General features: G+C 44.3%; 1 protein-coding gene across 1 annotated transcript in view; it reads right to left on the bottom strand.

Annotated features, from left to right (window-relative positions):
- The window catches only part of NINJ2 (ninjurin 2), a 42,708-nt gene extending 23,892 nt beyond the window's left edge, over positions 1-18,816 (bottom strand). Inside the window, exon 1 of the mRNA XM_033057073.2 lies at positions 18,562-18,816. Within this exon, the coding sequence (XP_032912964.1) occupies positions 18,562-18,606 (45 nt within the window). The 5' untranslated portion in view covers positions 18,607-18,816. The remainder of the gene's footprint in view (positions 1-18,561) is intronic.
- Positions 18,817-19,871: the final 1,055 nt, after the last annotated feature.

The following is a 19,871-nucleotide window of genomic DNA, read 5'->3' on the forward strand; positions in this document are numbered from 1 at the left end:
AACTATCTATTTCCAGCATCCCTTCATCAAAGTCAATCAGAAAAAGCTCACGTGGCTCCCTGTGGAACCCCTCATGATGGGGGCAGGGTTGGATGTTCCTTATTTGCCTAATGGGTGCCTGCAGGCCTAGTGCCCATGCTTCATTCTGCCACTGCCTCCAGGCTTATCATCCATCTCCTCTTGCATCTCTGTGTGTTTTCCATAATGCCATGTGTTCTTGGGAGCTTTGGTTTGGTATAGCATTAATCTTGTGTGCTACTATTTATTATTATTATTATTAATAATAATAATATTATATTCTACAGCTACAAAGACATTAGCAAGCCTTGGTGGAATAAAAGACTGAACAAAGAGAGAGTTTTTTTGGGGGAAGAAAGCTATTGATGCAACCGAACCAAAGTTGGCATCAAATTTCATAATTCAAAACTCTATCAAAGCAGGCTCAAAGGAGACAGGAAAATAATAAATCACTACAGAGTATTGAAGCCAAAGTTAATCAGATCTTTCTGAATAATGAGTTATTAGAAGAAATGTTGCCTCAATCAGGCTGAGTTCAGTTATCACCCCTGCCATTCAGCAGCACTGTTTAACTCCCCTTGTAAAGACCTAGACTAATATCCAGCAGATGTGCTGGACTGGCCCTTGTAAATCATCTTCTTCCTACCGTGAGAGGAACCTTATTGGTACTGATAACAAAGTGGGACTCACTGAAATCTGCTTTAGAATTAGAAAGAGAAGGTGGGGGGTTTCCTATCTTAACTAAGATAGACAATCCATTTTCATTTCTACTCAAAATAAACAGGGGGTGACTCAGGATAGCTGGGAACACCCCATGAGCTGAAAAGCTGGATACCTTTTAGGGTCTGGAGTGAAAGAGCAAGAAAGGCTTTGTAAGTGTCAGCTTCAGGTGTCTCTGGAGAACCTCTTGCTTTGACTCATATAAAAGTCATAGGAGGGGATTGATAATTTCAAGCTCAAGCCCCCTCAGTGACCACAAACAGAGTCAAAATATGAATCTGCTTTGTAGCCTCAGGAGAGAAGTCCCTTTCTTACAGAGTGGAGGTTGAAGAGTTCCAGATGTCCTCCAGGTCATAGGAGGAGGTACTGAATGTAAATCGTGCCTTTCTTTTCGACCCCTGTGGGTTTGGATGGAGATGCAAATTTAAAATGCTATTTTACACTTCAGATATTTAGCAATGCTCCTCACACCGAGAGAAGTTTTAAATCAGCACTTTAAAAACCTGAAAGAAGAAATGCTAATACCCATGTTATTGTTAATTAGTAAGCCAGAGCAATTGTGTATAACTAAATCAGAGCCTGAAGTGTGAATTTTGCAGGAGTTACAAAGCGATGATTAATCCCTAAATGAGGATTCCTCTCCTGTTCTTTAAAATCAGGGATTGTTTTCCCTCTTAACAGAGGAAAAATCTTTGTTAAATTGTGTTTGCCATATCCTACTGGCACATATCCTGGCAAAGACAAAAACTGTTGTGCTATTAATGCATCAAAATTAATTATGCCAGTATAACTGGTTATCTTTGGCACAAGTACAGAGCTTGAGGGACCAGACATGGTGCTGCCTCTTTGTTACCATGGCAGACAATTATGAAAGGAATACAGATCTGGACTTGCATAACTCAAAGCAGTTCTGACCAGACTGTAAATTTCCAGGTTAAGAGTAAAAGAAATATTCCTTTCTCAGAAGCTGTCATTTAGGACCCAGAAGGAATCCGACCCGCTTGCGAGGGGAAAAAATTACAGTTGAAAGAGATACGATCAATGTTGTACTACAAAGGAATTTTCACAAAGCACTCTGAAAAATTCACTTGATGTGCACTTACCCTGGTACAAGGTGATAAAATAACCTAGGTATGGCACTAGATTGGTATTTTTAACTTGAACTTCTCTGGCCATGTCTTCTGTATTTGGGGCTGTATGTGAGACTGCAGCCTGTGTGGGGTGGTCTTGGTAAGATGGGATTTGTTGCTTTAGACAGCTGCTTTTCTGGGAATTGAAGCTTGGTCAATTTGTGATCACTTACAGGTACAGCAAGGTAAACAACATCTGGGATGTGGAAATATCTTTTCTACTTGCCAAGAATGAAAAGCACCTCTTTTGATAATCCCATGGGTGCAAGCCTGCAGAAACTTCATCGGGAAGTGGCAGGTAAGAGTGAACCTGATACATAAAGAAAATCAGCAAAATACTCAGTGGGGTTTTGTGTCTCCTGATTACAGAGAAACTCCTTCCAGCTTATCTGCAGAGCTGCCTGCAGTCAGTAGTTGCAGCCCATGTGAGCAGGGTGCCAAGCAGCGTGCTCTCTGCATGTGCCAGATGTAAGCAAGCAGCGATTTATGTGTGCAAATGCCTCTGGGGATACGTGCACACGGGCTCAGGGGGAATTTAGCACAAGAACTTTTGGAAACTCGAATTCCGGGTTGCTTCCCACGTTGTTCGTTCTTTGTCATTAGAACAGGCTCTGCTTCTGAAAAGATACAGAGTGGAACTTTACAGGAAGCTGAGGGGATAAAAGTTACAGCTCAGTAACAAATAGAAGTGAATGCTAGTTAGTCATCTAAGCTTTGAGAGCAGATAGCTGGACAAGAAATTCTTTTAACACCACAAAAATCTGACCATAACTATAGGGTTGTTCAAAAGCAGGATCTGGGAAGATGGGAGCACTTCACTTTCTCAGAATTTAACTTCCAAATGCAGCTGCTAAGACCGGTTTGCAAACTTTTAACCTGTGTCCAACAACAGCAGCTGCACATCTGTCACCTCTGCATGGGAGCTGAGTGCTGAAAGAAACAAGTGTGTGTGCGTTTGTAGGGAAGTAAAAACACTCCAGTAATGCTGGTATTGAAGGTCCTTTAAGGATTCTGACCAGGTGCCCTCCAGGTCTAGGGCAAGCAAAACTGGACAGAGAAAATGGACTTGAATGCTGCAGTGACTCATGATGCTGCTCTGTATTTTAGCTTAGTGATAGATGCTGTTTCCAGCCACAGGGAAGCCATGTGGGTATATCTGATAGTGAGTAAAGCATTACACAGCTCCTGCAGGCTGTGATGCCTTGCCATCGTGGTATGTTCAACCCATAAAAGTTATTCCAGTTGTGTGTCATCAATTCTAATTGCCCCTCTTCATTCTTTTGTGGTGTTATATAATACAGCTCTAAGGGGCCAGATTTATTCTCTCTCCTGCATTTGCAGCTGAATACAACTTCTGAATTACAGCAATTATTCTGCTAATCCACTTCCTGACTTGGCGGAATTATCTCAGAAAGTAGCTATGGTCAACAATGAAGAAAAAAGTGAAACTAGAAAAGTGAAACAGAGCATCTTCTGTTCAACTCTGAGGGTTATACCTGGTAGTTATGGTGACCTAAGAGTCCAGAGCAAATGCTCCTGCTCTAAGTCTTGTGCTCTCCTGCACTTCTGCTTTCCTAAGACTCTGTTCTGAGCCAATCTGGCTCAATAAGCTAAGATAAATTATAAAAAATAAGTAAAAATGTAAGAATAAAAACCAAAACTTTAGAATAGACCATTTTCTCCAGCTTTAATGAGCTGAATTGTCTGTGAGAAGGGTTTGGTAAATTCCAGCAAAAGGGCAAGGTGGGATGTGTCTGGGAGCAGGAGATAAGGAGGGAGCAAAGGGTCACAGGCTGAGTGGAGCAGGGCTTCTCTCTTTTGGGAGCAGTAGGCTGTTAGATCATCCCCATATCTAATCTTTCTGCTTGTTAGTCACTGCTGAGACTGGGGGTGTCTGGAGGAAACCTTAGTTGCTATTGTTGTTACCTTTATGACACAGAGGAAACATGGCTTGTTTCTCATAATTTCCTTCATGTAAGCAGTGAGTAGAAATTCCAGGGTCTCTGTACTCCAGGCACAGACAATTACTACTCAGACAGCTTTTGCTGTCTGAGGAGAGTGCCGTGCTGGGAAATAAGAGTGATGTTGACTCTGAAAGTGGCTACAAAGAGCAAGGTGTAATCCTTGTGTGAAATATGAACTGAGAGACCCTGAGGAAAAGAACCACTTATTTCAATATATGTTGTCCTCTAAAGGTCACTTAGGTAAGGCCAGGGCAGCAACATTTGATGAGATGTTCATGCCAAAAGCGTCACATGCAATCCAATTCATCCATAAAAACTGTTAGTGATGCAGTAGAAGCTGTATTTCACTGTGGGTTTTACCACTATGGCACCACAAGCAACATCTTCACAGTGTGGCGTTTGAAACGTAGGCTGAGATTCACACGTGGCCCAGAGTGATGCAGAATTTCAGGTTTTGTGAGCCCCTGCAGAGATGGGCTCACAGTGCAAAGTGAAAGTCTGGATCTAAAACTTCTAGCAGTTCACATACAGCTTACATCAATCTCTGACTTCCATAATTTTTCATTCTCTTATATATGGTTACATACATATTTAATGTCCAGACGTCTCAAAAAACATACAAGAGTGTGCCAAGAAGGAATCAAAGCAGAGTACAGTAAATTCACGAATACAAGCCGCACTGACTATAAGCCGCATCTCTGGGTGTTGGCAAATATTTCGGTTTTTGTCCATAGATAAGCCGCACCCAAATATAAGCCGCTTTGTCGTTCGCAGCGAGGACCCGCGTGCAATTAGTAACAGAACCGCGGGAGGGCGGGGTTTACTGGCTGAGCTAAGGCTGTGCAGGCTCGGCCCGCTAGGGGCCGCTGACGGGGCCAGGTGGCCCAGCCCGGTGCTGCCGCTCGGGGCCGGCCGCCGCTGCCACTGGGCTCGGTCACCCTGGGTCGGCGCTGCCCTGCGGTGGCAGGCAGGGACGGAGCTTCCCCTGCTCCTACGGCAGCGGCGGCGGGCGGGGACGGAGCTTTCCCGCGCCCGTGGCGCCGGCGGCGGGCAGGGACGGAGTTTCCCCGCTCCTGCCGCGGCGGCGGCGGGCGGGGACAAAGTACCCCGTCGGCTCCCCGAGCCGCGGCAATGGCTGCGCGGGGCTCCCGTCGGCTCCCCGGGCCACAGCAATGGTGGCGCGGGCTTCCCCCCACCTCCCCGGGCCGCGGTAGGGGCGGCCCGGGTCCCCCCTCTCCTCCCCAGGCCGCGGCAATGGCGGCGCCGGGCCCCCCCCGTCTCTCCCCTGGGCTGTGGCAGAGGAGGAAAGAGAGCTCTCCCGCCTCTCTCCCCGCCCCCCGTGCTGCCTACAGGGAGCCAGGCTCCACCCGCAGTGCAACAGAGTAGCAATTTGTAACAATCACAAAATGCCGACTTTGCAGCTGCTCGGCTCAGCACTCTGGCAGGCACTTCTGAGGTTGTATTAGCCACTCCTGATTATTAGCCGCATTTCCGGTTTAGGAGCAAAATCTTAGTCAAATTGGTGCGGCTTGTATTCGTGAAATTACTGTACATAGAATTTCACATTAGAGTGAAGTGGCTGTGAGTGAACTCTCCAAGTGCTCTGTGTATTTGCACAAAGTAATCATTGGCAGCTTGGTTTATGTACAGGTGCTCAGGCTGTGTATGTGGAATGTCAGCAGTTGATTTACTGAAAACATTAAAAAATACATTACAATGCCCATGTAAGTTTGCCATAAAGAATGCTCCCCAGCTTGCCTATACATGTTAACTCTTTTCTGTGTGCCCTCCAAAATCTGTACACAATAACTTATTTTCTACATCACCAAATCAGTGGCAACATCTTTGGAGCATTGGTTTTGTTCACCTCTCCTCAAGAAGCTCATTCATCGTTTGCAGTGAGCCTTAGATAAAAGACTCTTCATCTGTGTAAAATATTATTATTTTTGTTGTTGTTGGGCTAGTGTTTTCAGAGGGTTTTATTGGAACCTGATGTCCTGCCAAAAGTTACACCCTGGGAATCTTTCAACAACTGTTCCTGGGTGTTCTGTAGATTACTGCTGTTTTCTCATACACTGGCCCTGGGAATTACATTCTCAGATTAGAAAAACATCCTTCTTCTTCCCTCTGTGAGAAGAACTGCTGTTCTGGCTCTGTATTTAAAGGATTAGGATAGTGGGGTTTTTTTCTGGTGACTTATTTATTCAGGTTGTGTTTTGTTTCCTCATTAACCCCTTTGTGAAACAGGTTCAAAATGTAAAATAAGATTGATGTGTGAATGATCTTGTAGCATTATTCAAACACTTTGCATAGCTGAGAATGGCCAGTTAAAAGAGGACTGGTGGAAAATTGGACCTAGACGTTCAGTCAGCAACTTTCAACCCTGCAGAGACAAAGAACCTCCAAGAGCTAACTTTATAATGAGAAGCTATAGTACAGCATGGCAGAAATTAAAGGGAGGCCCAAATCCCCCTAGTGACAATTGTGTTTTTCAGAGATCTCCTGAGTAGAGGTTGCTTTGAGAGACTTTTGGAAAAGGGAATAGCAAATGAGACCTTGCTAGGAGACTGTACTGGGGAAGCAAACACAGAGCCAGAATAGGAATGGGAGGAGATTAAAGCAGAATAACCATTTCTATGAAAATTGAATGCCCAGATTCTGCAAACACAGTCTTGTCCTAAAGAAAGCATTCTCATTCAGACACACTGAACATTTTTGGAGTGGGAAAACAAAACTTTCTAGGAACTGAAGTTTCTTATGAATCCTCTCTCACTGAACCTAGTGTTTATCCTGTAGTTTCTCCCTACAATATGGTTAAAGGATGGAAGAAGTGGGAACCACTGGTGCAGAACAAATGCCCTGGGTTTCAAATGGGCTTCACTCAGGAAGCATTGTGTACCAAAGCTGGATTCCTGCAAGGGGATAGCCAGAAAGCTGTGTCCAAATTAAATCCTAAATGTTTGAGGAGGGAGGGATGAAAGAGATAGGAAGGGAGAATAAAAACCCTGGACCATGTAGGGCAGACTGGGCACTGGATGACTGTGTTTGAAGGGCGGTTGTGGTGGTCTTCATTTGGCATGGGCTTGGACAAATGGCTCATATTGGCTTTTGGTTATGCACTGAAATGATTGAGGAGTTTATCCCTATAGTTTATTCCCTCCTGATCACACTCATCCCTTCTGGGTTTCTACTTCCCCCAGCAGATCTCACCACTGTTGGAGCAGCTCAACTTTATTGACAATATGTTGTACACTAGTTTTGTGGTGCCTTTCTGTGCACTCACTGAAAAAAAAAAAAGAAAAAAAAAACCTTAACAAAACCCAACAAAAAGAAACGCCAATCTCCCTCTTTTTTTCTTTTTTTTTGACCTCTCATATTCTGTTTGGGCACCCTGATACTTTTTTGATGCTGCTGCTAGCATGACCAGATGAAGTGGGCAAAAGCAACTTTCTAGCAGTTATTAATATGATTACCACAACCAGTCACTTTTAATATATATTTATCCTTATCTGACGGGGAGATAAATATTTAGTGAAATCATTGTAATTGTTCTGCCCAGTTTTTGACCCTGGCACCAAACAGTTTTGTTTTCTTGGCCCTTCTGAAGACCTTTTGCCTTGTAATCCATCCTCTGCCCTCCCTGCATCATCTCACCACCTCAGCTCCTGCAGCACTTGTGTGCAGAATGTGAATTTCCCTCTGCTCACAGGTATCAACACGTTAGCACTGACAGTGTGTGTGCCTTGGGCAAAAGGCAGACTGAATGCTGCTTTGCAGCAGATACAATATTCCCACAATTCTAGGTCCCCAAAATATCATCTACAGCCCAACCAAGAGGAGTCAGAATCCTACCTGCCCTTCACAAAGCAACAAAAGGAGAGGAGGGCCTTTAAAGCCCCCAGATCTTTCCATACAGAGATTGTGATCAGAAAATCACAGCCTTCTCTTAGCCTGTGAGTTTGGCTGGTCCTGACACAAACTTCCCACAAGGGTGGCTCTCATTTCTGCTGAATCAGCCTCACAAAGAGCAGGTGATAACAGGAGAGGAGTGTTCTGTCAGCGTGCAGGGTGCAAATGTATTGTGTAGGGAATTGTTTCATCTGTATGGAATTGACTGATGCAGCTCCACCAGATACTGTCCTTGGGTTCTCAGAGGTCAGGAGTAGGGCTGGAGACAGTGCCTTCTGATTTAGGGATAGTCCCTGGGAGCAGCACCCCCCAGCCATATCTGCATCTCTGCACACCCACAATGTACTTCATAAACAGATTTATCTACCCATGGACATTCATCTTCAATGTACAGGGCTTGTGGTGAAGCTCAGGGCTACTTGCTCTTGCATAACTCCTGAGATTTGGTTGGCTGAACTTTACTTTTCATAAGTCATTCGATAATATGTAAAACAAAAAAATGGGAGGAACATAAAAGTTATATGAGGCACACCAATAACAGACTGACTGGGCTCCTAGCTGAGAAACAAGTTCTCATCAGATAGGAAAACACAGGGAAGAGAACAAAGGAAGAAAAAATTGCTTTTGGATCAGAATAAAGAGGAATGTGTTGTTATCATTCACAGCCACAGTGATGCATCTTTTTTTTTTTTTTTTAGCCATTCTTTGCTGTTGGCCACAACAGGGACACCTTTCCCTGCATCTGGCAAAGCATCTGAGTCAGCTGCTCTCACAGCAGAGATAATGTCCCTGTTTGTGTGGGAATGTGAGTGAGGCAAGAGGAAGCACAGCCCTGCTCCACCCTGGCCCTGAACACCTGAGCTCACCACCACGCTGGCCAGCAGCCCAGCCAGAGCCCATTCCCCTGCCCAGGGAGGGAACTGCTGCTCTGCCATGCCCAAAACACTGCACACCACAAGGCTGACCCTGTTCAGTAGCTGATGATGGCTGGAGGCAGAGCAAAGGGGGTTGGAAAAGAATCAGAGGGCTCCTCAACTGCACATCACCAATCTAATTAGTAGCCACCAAGACCTGCTGCCATCTGCTCTTGAGTTGCTTGTCTGAGCCTGGTCCTGAATTCAAATCTCTTACACAAGGATACACATCTACAGTGTATCTGTTATCTCTTTTTTTTTTTTTTTTAATGTTTTCAGCAGAATAATTGGGCATTAGATCAGCACAGGGACAAAACACACCTCTTGCTACAAGTAGTAGCCCTGACTAGGAGGAATTAGGGCACTCCATCTTCTCTGTTTTCTGGGGACAGAGGCCTCTGGGTCTCTTCTCTGTATCTGTTCCCCCAAGTTGGTTTATGAGCATTCATAGTCTGTGATTTTATGGAATAAATCCTTCTGGGGCACTGCTCCTCTTTTTATTCCTTCTCCTTCATGATTTGCTCCCTACACTTACTTAGTGAGGTTTCTGTGTATTTGTTGTTTTTTTTTTTTTTTTTCTCCCTCTGGGATACTGAAATTATCCCTTCCTCTGAACACATTAGCTTTTTTTTATTTTGTTAGGCTCATGTCTCCTTCACCTGATACCTGTGTAGCTGCACCTGGATGTGAGAAATTTTCTCCCTCAAACCCCTGGCTCCTCACATGAGGAGGAGGAGGAGGTAAGAGGGGCTTTTATTGTACCAGTGGACTTTGCCCATCCCTCTCTGGGTCTGAACAGGCTAGCATTATTTCCCAAGTGCTAATTCCACTCACAATGGTTTTAAATGGTTGAGCTGCTGAGCCAGCTGAACAGCAAACACCAGAGGGGAAACCACATTTCGTGAGCGCTTCAGATTCCTTCAGACTGTACGTGGAGCCATTAAGAGTAAAGTAAAAGCCCTTTGACACAACTCCCTCCAGCAACTTTTTCACAACCACGTGCCAAAAATGGGGGCTGGCTAAAGAACTGGTCCAGAGTCAGCTCCCAAGCATCTAGCATGTGAGGATGGAGTTCAAATCTGTTCTGGTTAAAAGAAAACAGCAGCACAATGTGTTGTCTTGTAGCATATCAATCCTTTGCTGGATGTGTGCCTGATTAGTCTGGATTGCCAGACAAGGTATCACCATGGGCAAAAGATGGGAAAAACCCCAGGTCCAGTGTTATGTAGGAGCAGTTTTTATTGTATTTGTACCTGTTAACTCTTTGCCTTAATTTTTACAACTAAGTGAAGAAGAATCCATCTGTTGTCTTCTGATAATCATAGAATGACAAGATCTTTAGCTAACATAACCAGCTAAGAAATACTCAAAAATTTGAGCAATTATCCTGTTGCAGTAAGATAGATGAAGACCTGTGTAAAGGAGCTGCTATTTCTGTCTCTGTCCAGACATATTCCTTAAACAAGTTCTTTCACAATGATCTGGGTTAGCTTAGACACTCAGTAATGGAGGTTTCCTAACCTAGTCTTGATAGAGTGATAACTTTGAGCATTGCTTTGAGGCAGCAATAATAATTGATGGTGGTCATGAGGAAGGATGAACCTCCCTGTTCCAGCTTCAGTCAGCAAAAACTGTGTGGCCACAGCCTGCAATCACACAGCAGCATGCAGCAACATTTCATCTTGAATCAGCCAGAAGGAGGTGCAAAGTTCAAAGTTGCATCAAGAACCTGTGTGGTCATTCTGAATCAGAATTTCTGTTTAAATATTTCAGCTTGTTTCACTTTGGCTTTGGGGTTTCGTCCTACATCAGCATGGTTGAGTGACTCCAGTTCCAGCAAGAAAGGTGCAAACACAGCTGTGTGCCTGAACTTTTGGATGGGTGTCAAAATTTTTGTGTTTCCAATGGATGTTGAAGTTACCATTCAGCAGGGGAAGGAATTATGTGTGGTCTCTTATTGACATCTTCAGTTAAAGCTCTTCTTTACCTTGTGGAAAGTAACAGAGTGGTCTCTGGTGACTAAAAAATTCTCAGTGATTTCTTCAAGAATTCATGGAGATTAAGGATTTAACCAGTGAGAACAAAGATGAAACCAAAGAATACTGCTGCTCTGTGGCAATTCACCCATCCAGAGATGCCCAGTCTTTCCTTCCTCCTCCTGTCACCTTCTCCTGGTGTGCCCTTGGGTAGGTCTGTGGTCATTTAACCATCTCTGCCTTGACTTACTGTCTGTAAAATAAGCAGGAAAACACCTCTTGCTCCATATGGAGATTGTGAAATTAAATTCCTTGATATTCATAGCACTCTTGGAGAATTAGGGACAGAAGAACTTGGTTCTCACACAAATCCTGGAGAGTATTTGTGTGCTGTTATTTTCTGCAGAAATACTCCTTCAGTAAAACGCAGATCACAGAAGAATCCTTGGCCACCCTTTGGCTTTTGTTAGATTGGTGGGAACAGTTGTTTTCCTCACATAGGCAAGGTCTGTGGTGAATTTGGGCTTTCTTTGAAATCTCACAAAATATTATTCAGTTATGTGACTGAAAAAGTGAAAACCCCTGCAAATATGTATAAATATTAAGGAAAAAAATAAAGAAAAAAAAACCCAAGAGAGCATGAACAAGCCACAAACCAGAACATTATCTCATTTTCATGTTCTCATTTCTCTAAACCTGCCAACAGGATTCCCCCAGAATTTCCAGCACTCACTGAACCTTGACCCAAGCAGCTTCATGAGAAATTTCTTCCCCAAGGGTTATTTTGGATAGAAAGTTCTAAGATCCTGTGTATAATGGCTTTCACAGCTCTAATTACAGAGTCACATATCTGATTCATGTAATTTGACAAGGAATTATAGCTTGGCTAGCTCAAAGGAGTGTGTCAAGGTGTATGGTAACTGGTGATGTGGATCTTGCAGCTTCTGCACTTGGGCCCTTCCATCCTTCTGGGGTCCAATTCAGATGTTTCTGTTACATGTTTACATACCTGAGGCAGTCTAGATTACAGCAGTAAAGCTCATTTCTTGCATTGCCTTTCCTCAGAGACAGTTTTATAAACACTTGACTCACAAGCCAGGCACAGGGAAGTGGCAGTGAAAATGCCCATTCACCCTTCTGCACTTGGAGAAGCTCACACTTCAGCATGTGCTTATTGTATGCCTGAAGCACTGCCCATTTTTGGTTCTCAGGAGAGAAACACATCAGAATAATACAGATTTTACAGGGAGGGCTGGGGGATGGTGACTTGGACTGGAAGCTTCCAGTGGTGAGGGAGGGGAGATGCTGTACCTGTGTGTCAGCTGGGGGCTAACAGAAGCATGGATCAGCTCTCAGGAACAGCTGGAATGAAGGTGAGAAGGGCAGCTATTTCACCAAAGGTAGAAAAATTCAATTTAGGTGTGTTTTAACAGATATTTCACGTTGCAGAGGATTCCCAAAGTGTTTTACTGCTGGCCAGACAGCAGAGCTGTGCTGCCACCACCATCACCAGGATTGTGGTGACTCACTAAAACCAAAACTCCCCGTGCACATGAGTCTGCAAGGTGCAAGTGGGGGTGGATGTATCTGTATGTCAGGGCGTGAAAGGGCTGCAAGCAAGAGGTGGTGGCCCTGGGGGCTGTGCCTGAACAGGGGGGTGCAATAAGAGAAGTGGCTGGAGCAGCACAGCAGTGGCAGGAGGGTTGTCCTGGCATGGTTTGGTGTGACTGCTGGCTGACCTTGCCCCCCAGACAGGGTGTAGCCATGCGGATTTGTTGTCACTGTGAGTGACAGGGAACCCTGAGCATCCCCTGCGCTGCACAGGTGCCCTTTGTCACCCAGGGCCTGTGCCAGGTCACCTCCTGCCCATCCCCACAGGGAGAGCCTGTGCCTCCTGCTCCCTTTCTGCTCTCCCTGCTTCAGCTGTACAAGCCTTATAAAGAAATTCTGCTATTTTAAAGGAACCTTTATAGCAGGCAAGCTCTAGTTTTCCCTTCCCTTACCTCAGGGTATGTGGTAGCACCCCCTGACACAGGTCATTCCCTCCACCCCTCCCAATTTGCTCTTTAGAAATGTCTGGGCTTTTTCAGGTTGCTTTTACAGAACCCGTTTTTGTCCCTCACCACTTTTAACATTTTAGTTGTGACCCAAACCCTGGCTGTTCTGTGTCATCAGACATGTCCAGTGCAGTGTGGGACCATCAGGAAGATGTTGCTGCTTTTCTTTCACTGCCCATCTTAAGGTGAAGTGTGAGTGTCCAGATGTGAGGATGCTCCAAGGGTTTATTTAACTCCACATGTGCCTCATTTTCCACAGATATCTTAAAACCCAGAGTCCAGTTCCTCAAGGTGAAAAATACTATCCCTGTGTTTAGGAAAAGCCTAAGAAAACACTGAAATCTGGCCATGTCCAGGTAGAGAGGGCAGCAGGGATGTGAGGGGAGGATGGGAAATGTCACATCTGACAATGAACCAAGAACCAATTAGTAGTGATGGCAAGAAATAGTCTCCTTCTTCTCAGCACGTGGGAACCACGTTTGAGACCATGTTCTAGTGGTAGTGTGCTGTGGGACCAGCACAGGTCCAGACCTACAACACTTTCAGGTCCTGGCAGCTGGGGAAGAAAAGCATAGGATCACTCCTGCTCCAAAGTGTAATAACCTATTTCACAGCTGTCTTTTGACCAACTAGGGCTCAGTGATGACTGGATTGCACACAACGTGCAAGGATGCCACAGAAATGGATTTTTCTGAAGCACTTAGATTTCTTTTTTAAAAGGCTCTTTCTCAATGCAGATTTTCACTATCCAGACCCAAATTACAGAACCCAGATAGTGCTGCTGAAGTCCACTGGCCATTGCTTTGTTGGCCATACAAGTCTGCCACAATTCCAGGAATGGCTGGAGGAGAGGAGAGGTCCTGGAGCACTAGGCAGTGCAGACTGCTGCAGAAGCAGGCGAATACATGCCCAAACCAGGAACTTGTAAGCACATCACAGCCTTGAGGCACAAGTTAAAGCCACAAAATACCAAAAAACTGAAAGTCTAGCCCAGCTGTGAACACACTGCATGCCCTTATCAGATTTAGACTGAAAGTGGGATGTGAGAGATGGGATTTACTGTGTTAAGGGGGACTTTCCTAATGTTTTGTGGACATTTTGGAGAAGTCCACACTGTTAGACCTGTAGCTAACTCTATTTATCTGCCTTTCCAAAGTCTGCCTGCTGTAGATCTGGTAAAAAACTGAGCACTGGAAGTAAACTATGCAATTACTTGAAATTATTCAACTTCAACAAAGTTTCCTTGCAAGCTACTTGTAAACCTGTCTTTATTTCCACAGATGTATTTTCCATTCAAGGTATTTATGAAGCAACTCCTGCCAAAAAATTTCAGTGTAGGGTCTGTTTTCCAGAATGATTATTTTAGCTGTTTACTCTTTTTACTTTTGAAGTATGAATGATTCCCTAAATGGTGAGGTATTAGTTCTACTTCTCATCCCAGAGGATTGTATTTTTTTTTCATCCAAAGAGTAAGAAACTATAAAAAGAAAGACACAACATACAATATATAACCTCTTTTGCAGTATGAACATGGATGATATTTCATCCCTTAAACACTCACTTGTACACAACATAACACTCAAGCAAGAAAACATAAAAATGTGAATCTAATAAAACTATGGAGCCATTTAGTATCAGCCCCAATCTTTGCTCTGCAATATCCATTTGGGGCTCTGACAGACCTGGCTGTGGCAATATGTGTGATTTTCAGCTGCTGTGCTGGGAGGGGTGGAATGATGTTGTCACAGCCACTCCCATTCCAAGTCTGGGACGTTGGCTTAAATCACCCATGAAGCAGGGCTCTGTTGAGATGCCAGATTGTGAGCTGCAGCAGCTGAGGCACACAGCTAAACAGATTTAATGGGCCTTTTGCTGCTGAAAAGAACTGTCCTGTACAGCTCCTTCCTCCCCTCTTCCCCTGCAGATCTCTATGGAAGGTGAGAGTCAGGGGGGCAATAGCATCAAGAAGTCCAAGCAAATCAGCCAGAGTGTTTCTATCAAAGCCGTACTCATAATTTATACACCTGTATTGTCTGAAGTGAAAGGAAATTGGTGATGGGGTCTTGTTGGTTGTTCTGTTTCTACCCTAAATGTATTTTTCAGATCCCAGCTGTCTCAGGATGTACTCTGCTCTAACTCCCCAGCACACTGCTCTCTGCCTGGTTTCTCATCAATGGCAGGTGTGTAATGATGGAAAGTGAAAGTTTCACTTGGAAGCCACAAAGAGAGACATCCAGGGAGAAAAATGTGTCATTCTGATTAAATAATGTCAAAGTTTTATCTTTTAATAGGTAAACCAATATTTTAAATTAAGATATTTTCATTCCAGTTTTATTTATTTTCTTAGCACTTGACTGGCTGGCATAAAACAGGCTGCACAGTCTTGTGCCTATTTTCTATTTCAGCACCATTTCCTTTTTGCATCTCTCTCTGCACCATTTGAGGTTTTGTTGGTCTTCCTAGAAGTCAGAATGGGAAAACAGACTCCTTAGAAACACACAAAACAAGAGAATTTTTGCAAGGGAGAAAGTGGATTAATGGGAGTTTAAAAAGCAGTTAAAAATCAATCCTAGGTACCACTTAGGGAATGCTGCTGTCTAACTTCCCTAATGCAAGCTACCACCTGTAGTCTGGTCAGCAATTGTTCCACAGCCTGTAGGGAGCTGAAAAGCATATTTATTTTTATCCTGCTATTGCCTTATGGAATTTGAAGGTACCTTTTTTAGCTTGCATAACTGTAAATATTGTTACTGGACCTCCCAACCCTTTTTTCAGTGTTTGCTCGCCCCAATATTTGGCCTTCTAACCTGCCCCAGGAGATGGCAAATTCCACAGGCTGATGACATGCTCGATGAGGGGGTCCTGTTACAGACACTTTCAATTTTGCTGAGTGAGCTCCTGTTCATGCTTCAGAATAAGCAAAAAACCTTGGGGACTGATCAGAGCCTTCTTAAATCTTGACTGCCTTTTCCTGCTGTCTCCTACATGAGGACAAAGGTCCATTGTTTTTAATTTTAGTTACCTGCCTAGCCATGGATACGCTGTATAGGAAGTGCTAGGAGGTATTTTGCCAGGTCAGGCACACAAGACCCTCAGTCTAGAACTACAAATTCCTGTTTCTGTATTTATCAGAGTTAACTTTCATGGCTGTTCCTGCTACTCCATCCAGGAGCCCTTGAGGAGGAGTGACTCATGCATTACAGCGTGCAGGGCACATTCCCCAAAATCTCGGTAAACCCACAGCTGGAAACTTCCAAGGAGATACCTGCTTTGCCTTCACTTCTCAGAGCAGGGACTCAAAAGAGGCTTTTAAATGTACTCTCCACTGAAAAACCCCTTTTTTCCCTCCACTCGCCTCATACCTGTCAAGTCATGCCATTTACAGGACTTTGAGCCTGTCTCAGGTCTCATCCTGAATCCTGATTCAGGATTCTGCCAACTACAGCAATTGGTCATGAGCAGGGGTTTAGATCACTTCAAGAATCATCACTAAAGGTGTTTGTGAAAGTGATTTTAATATGATGTTGTAAAATGTTGGATGGCAAACTTCCCTCTGTTATTATACAGCACAATCGTTTGAACAGTGTTTCGAAACTACCAAGGCACAAGTAAAAGTCATCAAGAAAAAACATCAGAGTTACCAAGATAAAATCCAAGTTACCAGGGCACAAATCAAAGTTACCATACTACAGGGTTATGTGCAGCATCAACCACTTACCAACTGTCTGCTGCTGGTAAAAGCTCTCTGCTTTGAGAAGCAATCTTGAGGGTTGTCACAGCGCAAGGGGAAATCACTGCCATGCAGTCAGGCTGCTTAGCCAGGAGAGCTCCAAGAAGGCTCACTCAGGCCTTTATTTATAGCATAAAGTGGTTGGCTTGCAGTCAAATTATATGTGATAGTAAAGGTATGCATGAGACTCCTTGTACCCACAACTTTCTTTGTTCCTTGATAAATGAGTCTTGGAAAAGCCACTCGCTATTCATGTGTTAATCGCATGATTGGTGTTCCAAGCTCATGCCTCGGTGCTCACTGGGTCAACTCCGCTCCTTTGAGGCTTTTCAGATTGAAACCAGAGGAGCTCTTGGTCCATTTGCAGCTTATGCTTTTACATCCTTTGGAGTCTGAACCAAACTAGATTCGTTTGGTTAAGGGTTTTTATCCATTACACCAGTAACACTCTCTCTCCTAGCACGGTGGATTTCCTGATGATAAGCATGCAGGAATCCGTGTGCATCCACCTGTGTTTTGTGCTGCCTGCTCCCTGTGAGGTGTCACAAAGGAAATCTGAGCAGTGGGGGTGTTCTGTGGCAGTCTGTGTAGTGGTGCACACTCCACTCCCTGCTTGAGGAACAGATTGCATGTTCTTCTCAGCCTTACAACTCAAGGAACTTTTGCCTTTCTGGGCTTTACTTCTTTGAGTATTGTCAGGGCCAAAGGTGCTGGTGATCACTTTTGGCTCTTCATTTAACCTCAAGGTTAGGTTGAAAGAGAAAACTGCAAACTGAAAAAGTGGCAATAGTTTACGAGATTTTTAATCAGTGAGGCTGGGGTTTTTTTATCTATTATACCTGGACTTTAAGGTATAACTTTTTATCTATTATACCTGGACTAGATCTGAAACTTCCCATTGAGTGAAGCAATTTAATATACAGGAAGTTAATCTGACTTTTTATTTAGTATCATTTTCTCGTCCTCTCTTTACCATCAGCTCCTGCTTTAACGATGTCTGTATTTTCCCCCTTATTGTCTAGTTCTAGGAAAGACTAACATTTATCTCTCCCAGTCTTAAGAAAGTACATTTTCACAAACTGTGCAAACTTCCTCACTAATTGTGTCTCTTATTGAGCATAGTTACTCACAGGCTTTCAAAAACTGCTCTGCACCTCGTATCTCACTGGAGATTCATTCTGCAGGTTTGCAGAGTCTCAGTCCTTCTTTCTTGTTAAGGAACATTGTCCTGATTATTTCCAAGGGCACAAATCTTATCATTTTAATTTCTTTGACATGAAGAAACAAAAACTGTGACCCCAGAGTGACTTCCCACTGCCAAGTCTAAGAATGATCAAGACCATTTCAGACAGAAAAACCAGCTGCAAAATTTGGACCCTGGTGCCACCTACTCAGGGCTGGATGCTGTGCCCTAGGCAAAGCCTTGTATTCTTCCCTTCTCCACAGCTGTCTGAAGTGCAGATCTGGACTTGAACTTCTGAGGTTTGACGGGTGTTTGTGATCTGGGCTTTTGATTCCATTTCATCTCTAACAGTCTCCTTTTTCCAAACCCTTGGGTAGCTGCCCTTTCCGAGAACGCACGCTGCGCACAAGAAACACCCTTCTTAAAAAACACAAACACTCAGAATAGGAACACAGAGAACTGAAAGAGCTTCACCAAGAAGTTTTGTTTCTCTAAAAACCCTACATAGGAAACCTTGGTCTCTTCACTCCCTCAGTATTTGCTGTATTTATTTCTTTTTCTCCTCTCCAGATTGAGAGCACTCTCTGCCAAACAGAGAAGGGCTTTGTGAGATGAGGGTCAGGTCAGTCTTATGCAGCTTGTAGAGTATGTGCTGCCTCCTTCTGAGGGCTGAAGGCTAATCTCTTCCTCTGCTGCCCTTCCTTCCCTAAAAAGCATCTCTTTTTAGCAATATCCTTCTTCCTACCTTTACTTTTTTGGGAAAAGGCTCCTAACTGCTTTTGGCAGAACAGGGCAGACATCCTGCCGCTGGTTTTTCTTCAAAGGCGAGCGGAGGAAAAAAAGCAGAACTGAGCTTTCAAAGGAAATTAGCTGCCAAAACTGAGAAGCAAATGATAGAAGCAGTGGATATTTCCCCCCAAAATGGCTATTCCCTCCCTTTTTTTCCCAGATCAGACTCACATGTGGGCTGGTGCTGTCCCTTTCCGAGGCCATCCTTGTGCCCATCCCAGGTCTGCGTCTCGCCGTGCAGCCGGAGCGCGGAACGGAGCGCTCGCAGCTCCCGGAGGCTCGGAGCTGGGCCGGGATACAGCTGCTGGAACAGACCTGCTATTCATGGGCCTGCCTGGGGGACGACAGAGGGGGTGGCAGCCGATTCTTCATTGTCCAGGCAACCCTGGAACAAGCACCCCTCTTAGACTTTCCATGGCACTCGCTGCTACCTCCGCGCGCCCAGCTGAGCCCCATGAGCTCACTTGGGCAGGGACGCGGTGATGCAGTGTACCAAGAGGTTCCTGGCATGGGCTGTGCCATCCCAATCTCTTCCCTCCCTCCCCAGCACACAGCAGGATGGACAGATGGAAAACTAAGAAATAAGGTGCACAAAGTTGTGCCTGCTAGCTGCTGCTCAGATAGCGTTGGGTCTCGGAGAAAATTCACACTTTACTCTTTTTATGTTCCCTTCTCATTTTTCTCCCCAGCCAAAATGCCCTTCCTTTCCCCTCCCCAACACTTCTTTTTTTTTTTTTTTTTTTTGGGTTGAATTTGATACGTCTGGTCTTAGCTGAAATGGAAACTTGCTTTTTGCTGAAGTTAAAAACAACTGTGAATGACACTGGAATGGAAATGTGTGCAGCCGGAATCAAGTCACAGTGTGGAAAAACATGTTGTTGTTATTATTATTAGGTGGGTTCCTCAGGCAGAAATATCAGCAATAATTCTCTAGGTTTTACAGAAAGGGCTACTTTGTGCTACTTGCAAATCGGGTAGGCATGTTTGATTTTTGAAGGAGAATTTCTGTAGTTACAGGAACATAGAAAATTTATGGTAAGGAATATATTCTGTTTAAACAGCTCAGCCAAATGCATGTTCTAATACCCCAGCCTGGCTGAAAGTGCTGACAAGTCTGTCAGTAGATGATCCTGTTGCATTGATGCTTCCCAGCAAAAGGCCTCATTTTGCAGTGAAAATACGAGTGCTTAGTACTGCAAGTTCATTTCAAAGTGCTGATGAATTTAACCTCTCTGCATTCCTCTTAAACAGCTTTTTTTTTTTTTTAAAGTGTGGATGTATGAGCTGAAGCAGTGAGATATGTTTAGGGACTAGGCTAATGTTACACAGGAAAACAGGGCTAGGGTGCAGCTCGTTTCACCCTTAGGATCTGGCCTAAGGCTGAAAACCCATCAGGAGCCATGAGGCTGATTCCACAATCAAAAGTCACCACCAAGGTTCCTACTTTTGAATGAAAATTGAGGTGTCTGCTTCTGCTTATC

The sequence above is a fragment of the Catharus ustulatus genome, chromosome 4 (assembly GCF_009819885.2).
Source record: "Catharus ustulatus isolate bCatUst1 chromosome 4, bCatUst1.pri.v2, whole genome shotgun sequence".
Lineage (NCBI taxonomy): Eukaryota > Metazoa > Chordata > Aves > Passeriformes > Turdidae > Catharus > Catharus ustulatus.